The sequence below is a fragment of the Benincasa hispida genome, chromosome 3 (genome assembly GCF_009727055.1).
Source record: "Benincasa hispida cultivar B227 chromosome 3, ASM972705v1, whole genome shotgun sequence".
Lineage (NCBI taxonomy): Eukaryota > Viridiplantae > Streptophyta > Magnoliopsida > Cucurbitales > Cucurbitaceae > Benincasa > Benincasa hispida.
Window position 1 is genome coordinate 13,048,802 of NC_052351.1, and position 9,443 is coordinate 13,058,244.

The 9,443-nt window shown below is 39.8% G+C and overlaps 1 protein-coding gene across 3 annotated transcripts; it reads left to right on the forward strand.

Moving 5' to 3' along the window:
* The first annotated feature begins 7,220 nt into the window (after positions 1-7,220).
* LOC120073982 (protein C2-DOMAIN ABA-RELATED 11-like) lies at positions 7,221-9,176 on the forward strand. Of its 3 annotated transcripts, none has more exons than XM_039026928.1 (4): positions 7,221-7,479; positions 7,613-7,756; positions 7,867-7,962; positions 8,579-9,176. In XM_039026928.1, the coding sequence occupies exons 2-4, from the start codon at positions 7,643-7,645 to the stop codon at positions 8,876-8,878; spliced, it is 510 nt and encodes a 169-aa protein (XP_038882856.1). In that variant the 5' UTR covers positions 7,221-7,479; positions 7,613-7,642; the 3' UTR covers positions 8,879-9,176. The 3 variants fall into 3 exon arrangements, with proteins under 3 accessions (XP_038882856.1, XP_038882855.1, XP_038882853.1); XM_039026927.1 differs by having other exon boundaries at positions 7,222-7,409; XM_039026925.1 differs by having other exon boundaries at positions 7,224-7,447.
* The last annotated feature ends 267 nt before the right edge of the window (positions 9,177-9,443 follow it).

Genomic DNA, 9,443 nt, shown 5'->3' on the forward strand with positions numbered 1-9,443 from the left:
GCAGAAGTCAAGTAGGAAGGGGATTTCACGGGTTGGGCCTTTTGGTAGTAAGGGTCGCTCGATGGACACACGGGATCTTCATGTTCGGGAGGAGTTAGTTCCCAAAACTGGTTTAGCTAGGGGGTTTGGTCCTAAGTCGGTCATGTTAGAGGAGGGGGTGGTTCTGGTGGTTCTGGTTACAGCGTGAAAGGGGGTAATTCGTGGGCGACCCTTTTTGGGTCGAAGTTGAGGGGAAATTTAGAGTTCATTCCCTCAGTGGTTGAAGATGATAAGGTTATTGTTGAACCCTGTGAAGAAATTATTGAAGAGGGTATTTGTCTGTGGGAGAAATCTTTGGTTGGTTAGTTTGTGGATGCCAAACTCCCGTATACTATTATTTGTCGAATTATTCAGAGAATTTGGGGACGCATAAAGATGCCAACTATTACCTTGTTAGAGAACGGTTTGATTATCTTTAAATTTCAGAAGGTAGAGTCGAGAGATTAGGTGCTGGAGAATGGTTCGTGGCACTTGGGTGGCAAACTCATTTTATTACGACAATGGTCCCCAGATATTGTTCCTGAAACCTTTGTTTTTTATTCTGTTCCTATCTGGATTAAACTGGAGCATGTTTCCCTGGAGTAGTGGACGGATAGGGGTTTAGCAGTGTTAGCTAGTGTCGTAGGTAAACCTATCTCTTTTGATGTTGCAACAAGAGGTGGATAGTGATTCGTTAATGCCTTTTCAGTCACTGTTAGAATGCGGGGTCAGGAGTTTATTATTCCAATAGTGTATGAGTGGAAACCTCGTAGGTGTGCTTGCTGTGGATCCTTTGGGCATATTGGGGTTGTGTGTGAGAAGCAGGGTGTGGAAAAGAGTCTGAAGTTGTGTATTGTGGCGGTTAATGAGGGTGTTTAGGGAAGAATGAGGGTATTGGGAGTGTGAGGAAGGGGCAAGACGTGGGTATTGGTGAAAGAAGAGATAGTCTAGTGGTTGGGAGTAAGGGTGTGAGGAGTGTTGACGAGTTTACTATGGTCAGTTGTCGTAGGCGGGATAGAGCAGGTGTAGGCCATAGGGGTGGCAGTGGGTCACCAGACTCGATGCCCTTGAGGAACAAAGTAGTTTATGGGTCCCCTGGAATTACGGGGTTTGTAAAGCATGTTGATGATCGCAATAAGGTGATGATATTTTGTGTGATGAGGGGAAGACTCGGCTGGCTTGGCTCTTAGTGCAAGCAGATTGATCCATTGTCTGTTATGGATGAGATGTTTGGAGTTCGGGCCAAAGGCCTAGTGGGAGGTGGTAGGTGTGATCTGTTGCAAGGTCCATGATTTGGTGTTTCTGGAATGTTAGGGGTTTAATGACCCTATTAAGTGTAGAGTGGTGGCAGACTTTCTGGCTTCATCCTCTATTACTTCTACTGCTTGCTTTGAACGAGGGTTCGTCGTGGAAAATTTTTGTATGGTGATGGGTAGGTTTGGTGATGGCTGGAGTTATGTTGTGTAGCTATAGTATTACGGGGTGTTGAGGATCTGGGTGATGGTGGCGGAAGAGTGTCTATTGAGTTTTCTATTGATGTCAGTAGGGATTAGTTCATTTCTGGAACCCTAGTGGATATGTATCTACTGCTAGGGTACATATCGTGTGTTGTGTATGCCTCTAATCACGTGAACGAGAGAAGGAAACTTGTGGACTCAGTTGATGGATGTGTGTGTCTCGTGCAACTTCCTAGAGTTGTTTTAGGGGATTTTAATGCTATTCGTAGTAGCTCGGGGGATTTTGGTGTTGCGCCTAGCTTGAGGGAGATGGAGGAGATTTGATGGGGCATTATTGGAGGCGGATCTGGTTGAGTTGGGTGTGACAGGTAACTGGTTTACTTGGACTAATAAATTCAGGGGAAATGGTATCATGCGCCAGTTGGACCGTTGCTTGTCTAATGAGGTGTGGAAGGTAGCCTTTCCGTATTTGGAGGTTGAGGTGGGTACAGTGGGGAATTTCTGATCATAGCCCTCTTCTAGTGTCTACAGGGGAGACGAGGAGTAGGCTGCCTCCCACTTTCATTATTTTTTCTCATTGGCGGAGCTTGAAGTTTTATTGATACTATCAGGTCAGTTGGAAGAAGATCTAGAATAAGTATCCCCTATGGTCAGCTTTGTGCGAAATTTGAAGTGTAGTGAAAAGAGTTTTTACGTGCTTCGTTGGGAGGCGTATCTCTGTGTTAGCTGATGAGGTGAGGGCGGCTAGGCCAGGTTATGGAGGTTTCTCAAGTGAAGGTAGAAAGGATCCTGCTTCAGAGGTGGTGTGTTGCAGAGGCAGCGGGCCACTGAGGTGTTCCTGGTCAGTGGACGAATTGGAGGAGGCGTCCTTTCGACAGAAGCCAGGGTGAGTGGCCTGAAGTTAGGTGCGGATGAATATGGGAACCACAGGCTTTTCTTTCATCGTTGTGTTCATTCTCGATGCAGCTGTAGTGGTTTATTTACGGCCGTGGATGCTGGGGGGACTCGCCAGACGGTGCATGACAGGGTGGTAGGGGTGGCAGTAGATTTCTTTCAGGGTTGTTTAGGGTCTCAGCCAGTGGGGTATAGGGATCTTACTGCCCGAATTGGGGATATTGTGCAATTCAGCTGGTCCGAAGAGGGGGTGGAGGCACTTGGTCGCCCAGTGAGTCGGGATGAGATTAAGAAGATTTTATTCTCGATGAAGTCTGGAAAGGCTTCTAGGCCTGATGGGTTATCGGTTGATTTTTACAGAGCTGCTTGGAATGTGGTTGGGGATGATTTCTGTGATGCTGTGCTGAATTTTTTTTAGTCCTGTTACCTGTCTGGTGGAGTTAATTCTACTGCTATCACTCTTATCCCAAAGAAGCAGGGAGCTGAACGTATGGAGGAGTTTCGTCTTATTTCTTGTTGCAATGTTGTGTATAAGTATATCTCGAGGGTCTTAGCTGAGAGATCGCAGTTTTCATTGCTTTCTTTTATTAGTGATAACCAATCTTCATTTGTTCCTGGTAGGTCGATTTTTTATAACATTTTATTGTGTCAGGAGCTTGTGGAGGGCTATAAGGAGGGTAGAGGGAAGCCACGTTGTGTGTTGAAGGTAGACCTTCAAAAGGCGTATGATTCGGTAAATTGTGATTTTTTGTTTGGTGTGTTGCTGGCTATAGGTATGCCTCTTCAGTTTGTTAATTGGGTGAGGGCTTGTGTTACTTCGCCTATGTTCTCTGTGATGGTTAATGGTTCCCTTAAGGGGTTTTTTCCTGGTAGGAAAGGGTTGAGGCAGGGGGATCAGTTGTCTCCTTTTTTGTTTATGATGGTGATGGAGGTCTTGTCTAGGTTGTTGAATAATTCTCCTGTGTGGTTTAGGTTCCATGATCGGTGTGAGCGTATAGGCCTGACTCATTTGGTTTTTGCAGACGATTTGATGATTTTCTGTGCAGCTAAGAGAGATTCTTTGGAGTTTATGAGGCAGGTCCTGGTAGATTTTGCAAGGTTGTCTGAGTTAGTTGCTAATGTTGGTAAGAGTTCCATGTTTGTTGCGGGTGTGAAGTCTGGGGAGGCAGAGGAACTAGCTGCGTTTATGGGCTTCTCTCTTGGTTCGCTGCCTGTTAGGTACCTGAGTTTACCTTTATTGGCGGGTCGGTTGAGGGCTAGGGATTGTTGCTCCTTTGATTCAGAGGATTCAAACTCGTATTAGAAAAAGCTGGGCAGCGCGTCAACTCTCATTTGCTGGAAGGTTACAGCTTGTTTTAAGTCTGTCTTACAATCCTTTCAAGTGTTTTGGTGTAGCATTTTTTGTGTTGCCTGCGTGTGTAACTCATGAGGTTGATTGTCTGTTACGTACATATTATGGAAGGATAGTGCGGTGAGTCAGAATGGTGCACGGGTGACGTAGGATGAGGTGTACGTGTCTTGGGGCGGGGGGGTTGGGTGTGAAAGCATGTGGCATCTTGGAACCAGGCTTTCTATTATAAAGCTTTCTGGCTTCTCTTAATTAAAATTGGGTTCATTATGGGTGGCATGGGTGGAGGCTTTATGTTTTGCGTGGGCGATCTTTGTGGGTTGTTTGGAGTGAGGTCTGGGAAGGTCTAGTACTTGAGGGCTATCTTGCGAAATAGAAATAGATTCAAACATTTGGTTCGTTCATGATGGTTTGACGATGGTCAGTCTTGTTTTGTTTGGTGGGATCTTTTGGCTGCCAGGGGGTGCGATTTTGGATTCATATGAGTCTATGGTGGTTTATGATGTAGGGAAGTAGTTTGGAAGCCGCGGTTGTTGGAATTCATGAATTGGTGAGGGAGGTTGGAGTTGGCCTACAGTTGTCTTGGGAGCTTCTTGAGATCTAGGGTCTTATTCAGGCAGTGGGGCTTAGGGTGAGGGGGAAGATTATTGGGTGTGGGGTTGCCGGATGCGAGTGGTCGATTTTCTATCGCTAGTGCGTGGGAGTTGTTTGCGTCCTCGTCGTTCTTAGAGGTGCTTGGGCTGGTATTTTCGTGGGCGGGGGGGTGATATTCCGCGTCACTCCTTCTGTGTGTGGTTTAGTTGTGAAGGACAGGTTGGGGTACGTAGGATTGGTTGAGGAGTTGGGGTGTTTTTCAGGGGGGTGCCTTCTGTGTGGGGACTTCCGTGTATCATACGTGAGGTATCAGGCAACTTTATAGAGTGAGGTGTGGAGTCGTGAGATCATTTATTTTTTGAGTGTGGGTTTAGGAAAGAGGTGTGGTCTGGTGTATTGCGTCAGTTGGGCTCGTCGCATCATGTGGCGGGTTGGGATGTGGAGTTGAGTTGGTTGTGTCGAGTGGGGTCGGGTAAGGGGGTGCATAGTAAGTTATTCCGTGTATTCTGGTATGCTTCCATATACTACATCTGACAAGAACATAATCGGCGACTGTATGGAAGTAGACCGAGGTCGGTGTCAGCTCTGGTTCACCTTATGGTCTCTACGGTTCGTGTTCGTGCTTCTTCCTGGCGGGTTGATCTTCTTGGTCTTATATAATGTGTTTACGGATGTTTTCTTGTTGTACTTTCCGTTGTTCTTTGTTTTGCTGTTGTCCCTTGTTTGTGGGATTTTAGTTTCTTTTCTCTGGCTTTCTCTCTAGTGGTCTGTGAGTTTGTTTTTTGTTGGTTTTGTTCTGATCTTATCTTGTAGACTTTGTTTTGGGTTTTGTTACCCTGCCCGTGCTTGTGCTTTGATGCTTTGATGCCTTGATCCCGGGCTGTAGGATCCCCTTGTTGTTGTATAATAATATCACCTATTCTAAAAAATATATATATATCCAATTTGTCAACATGAGCATAGCTCAACCGGTATAGTACTTGTACTATTAATTACAGTACCTTTGTAAAAAAAAATAAAAAATAAAAAAGTCTAATTTCGTTCTAATGTCAAATCTAACTCCTCATGAATTATGACCCATTAAAACTTATTTATGAAACTTAATTAAAAATTCAACCATTGTATTTAAGAAATATGTAAAACATTGGAAGAAAATGGGAGAAATCGACTTAATCTTCAAACATAAAAAACTAAAACCAAAATGGAACCTTAGTATTTAAGTTTTGATTTTGGTTTCAATTTAGTTGCTAGATTCAAAATGTTATACATTTACTATTGAAGTTTTGAATTTGGTTTCAATTCAATTCCTAGGTTTTAAAATGTTACAATTTTACCATTGAGATTTAAGTTATTTTAATTTGATCCTTAGATTTCAAAATTTACATTTTAAACTTCGATTTTTCACTAAATACTCAATTTCTATATTTAGTACCAATGTTTGCAAATTAATTTAAAATAATTAAAAGAATTTAAATTAATTAAGTTTAATTACTTTTTATCACTTTTAAAATTCTATTCATAATTATTTTAAATTAATTAATAGACATCAACATCAATTACTAAATGTGAGTATTTAACAAAAAGTGAAGGTTAAAAGTATAAAATTTTGGAACCTAAGAATCAATTGAAACAAAACTCAAAACTCAAATCTCAAAAATAAAATTGTAATGCTTTAAAACTTATGAATCAATTTGGAACTGAACTCAAAATTTAAGGACTAAAGTGTAGGTCCTATTTGGTAACCATTTTATTTTATTTTTATTTTTTAAAAAAATTAAGCTTATGGACACTAATTTCACCTTCAAATTTCTTCCTTTGTTATTTTACCTTTTGCCAATTGTTTCAAAACAAGCCAAATTTTGAGAATTAAAAAAATTAGCTTTCAAAAAGTTCTTTTTGTTTTTTGAATTTGACTAAGAATTCAACCATTGTACTTAAAAAAGATGCAAATCATTGTAAGAAATGTGGATGGAATAGGTTTAATTTTCAAAAACAAAAAATAAAAAATTAAATGGTTACCAAACGATAGGATTGGCAATGGAGCGGGGCGAAGTTGGGGGATACACCTCGTCCCCGTCCTCATGAAAAAAAATTTCCCGTTTATATCTTTATTTTTAACTAATTGTTTATTTAAAATAAATTAAAATTTGTTCTTTATACCGAATTTTAAATATTGTAGATAATAAATTAATTTTTTTTATTGTTTTATTTATTTAAATTAATAATTAAAAATAGATTTTTTATTCTAAATTTAATACAAAGTTAAAAGTTAATTAGATTATAAAATGAAATTAAAAAAGTAAATAAAATAAAATAAAATAAAACTATATATATATATATATATAATAATTAATAAAATATATTCGGAATGGGGTCGGACAACAGGAAGGTATCTCTGCCCCGTTCCGATCGGAGACCCAATTTGTATCCCTATTTGACCTCAAATCAAGGATTCTCTATATCGAACAAAGTAAATACCTGGAGGGATCCGTAGAACTTTTGGTCCAAGTCTACAATATTGGACCGTAACTTTTTAAAACATAAGGATTAGATAAAAACGAATTTTTTCCCCAAAGAAAGAAAGAAAGAAAGAGGGAAAAAAAAGAAAAGATAAACCCCACATCCAGGTGTGTAAGCACACGTGTGTTTCTTTCTTCTTCTTGGTCGTGGCCTCATTCTCTGCAATTTCGATTTATTCAAAGTTCAAAGTATACATAGTGGACAATGCGACAATGGAGCTTTCTTCATTGACTCTCTGTCGCTTTCCCTTTTTACTCCCCGTCCCACATGGCAGCATTGTCAGGTACACTCTCAAACAATCTCACTTTAATTTTGTATAATTTTTACTTTTCAAACATGCTTCGTCAAATCATTTACTCCCGTCAAACTCAATCTCACCATGAGCCATGCGGCACCCACCCACTATGACTGTTTCTAGTCAAAATCCCATTCTCCCAGACACTATCGTCTTCCCCTTTCCCTTTGAAATCACCTCTCTTTTTTCATTACGCCCACCAACTGTTTGATGAAATAACACCCTCCACCAACCCTTTCATACCCCTTTATTTTGCTTTCAAACTTCACTCGCATGGTTCACGGTTTACCCCTTTTCCAACTCTGCTTATTGCTTTGAGTGGTATCTAAATTATTTTTGTTTTGATTTCTGAGGTTTTACCCTTTTCTTGTTTCTGTCGATCTTCTGTAGGCGTGGTTGTTTTGTCGTTTGATGGATGAAAGTTTCTCTATTTCACTTTAAAATCCACCATCTTGGCTAATCTCTCCCAACCATGTATAATTGCAGCTTTTCTGGTATTTGGATGCGGCCATTGCTATGGAAAGCGAATCGTTAGGATTGCTTAAAGTGCTTGTGATTCAAGGGAAGAAACTAGTCATTCGTGATTTCAAGAGTAGTGATCCTTATGTTGTTGTCAAGTTGGGCAATCAGGTTATTTCTTGCGCTGCCTTCTTCTGTAGTGTTCATTTTTTTTCTTTGGACCCCCTCATGTTCTGATGCAGCTTGTTGAGCAATTTCATTTCATTACATTGTTTTTTCAGACAGCAAAGACCAAAGTTATCAATAGCTGCCTTAACCCTGTTTGGAATGAAGAGCTAAGCTTCTCCCTTACGCACCCTGTCCAAGATCTGACATTAGTAAGATTCTGCTCATCAGTTTTTGACCTACTGTATGTGTTCATTAGGATACTCCCTGTTCTTACTTTCTCTGTTGCTCGTCCATTTCTTCTTTCTCCAAAGTTGCATAAGTTTGAACTGATATATTCCATTAGGCCGTAATGGTTGTCTACATCAAGTTGTAATGATTTGTGAATAAGCAACCATTTTGGTTATGAAAAAGAAGTATGGGTATGATGGCCTGTTACAGTAAAGGAACTCACTATTTTAATACCATTAGAAGCATCAAACTAATTGTGGTCAGTGAAAGGGTGCATATTGTTTTTCTAGCTAGGCTATCTTATGTTTGTGTTATCAAAGTCCCATTTAATTAAAGGAAAAAAAAATCTTGATTGTTAATTTGTCTTTGCTCATTGTCTTCTATTCTATCATATTCTATAGTTCGATATTCTGTTCTATTTTTGAAACTGAAGTGTGAGAAATGAAATCAGAAATTTTTTTTATTGTTTCTTGTTTTGGAAAGATAAAACAGACTCATTAAATTGTGTATGGATTATTATCTTTTTGTGGGAGTGAAAAACACATATTCTCATAAAAATAACTCTAAACAATAAAAAAAATTATGTTCTTTCTGCAGGAAGTGTTTGACAAAGATCGGTTCAAGTCAGATGACAAGATGGGACATGCCGAGCTGAGTCTTAAACCGATAGTTTCGGCTGCTAGATTGAGACGGGCTCTTGGAGTTTCGTCAGGGGCAACAATGTTAAGAAAAGTTACTCCAGATGTTGATAACTGCTTAGCCAGGGACAGCAGCATTAGTTGTATGGAGGGAGGGGGTGTAACACAGAGTGTTTGGTTGAAGCTTCGTGATGTAGAATCTGGTGAAATAGAGCTAAAGATCAAGTTCATCGACCAACCTGATCGGCCATCCAGATGAAGTAATCTTGAAGATGGGGTAGCCTGTAAATTTGCTTCCATTTTCATAGTTTTGATCTGTCTGCAGCCTACTGTTACAAGTGACTAGGAGTAGAATGAGGCAGGTTTGTGTCTGAAGCTAAATTAGAAGGTTGTGTTGTGTTTGGTTGATGGTTTTTTAATGGGAATGGACATAGAGAATAGGCTTGGCATTGGAATGGAAAGTCCATTATTGTATTTGGATAATATTATTGACATGGATTATGACGACGTTCAAGAGCTTGAAAGTAGAATATGACTTGATGTTCAAACTTCCAAAAGCTTGCAAATTTTGTATGGATGCATTTTGAGTTGAAGCATAGGGTGTGATAAAGACAACAAAACTCTACATATCTTTACCATAATTATGTTGTTCACCATTTTAGAGATAAGTTCTCGCGGTTTTACTGATATTTTTTTTTACTTATAATATCATAAATATCTCTATTTCTTAAATAATGTAGGATTTTGTTTGCATTTGGCGATGTGAAACTCAGGGGGAGAGAGAGTTGGGAAGGGGCATATTTATCCAAAAAAAACAAAAAACA

What these genes read in the sequence shown, in the direction of transcription:
- LOC120073982 (XM_039026928.1), top strand. Translation starts at nt 7,643, where the DNA reads ATGGAAAGCGAATCGTTAGGATTGCTTAAAGTGCTTGTGATTCAAGGG. An exon ending in TTGTCAAGTTGGGCAATCAG is followed by an intron (nt 7,757 to 7,866) that starts GTTATTTCTTGC and finishes TTGTTTTTTCAG; the next exon opens with ACAGCAAAGACCAAAGTTAT. An exon ending in CTGTCCAAGATCTGACATTA is followed by an intron (nt 7,963 to 8,578) that starts GTAAGATTCTGC and finishes TTCTTTCTGCAG; the next exon opens with GAAGTGTTTGACAAAGATCG.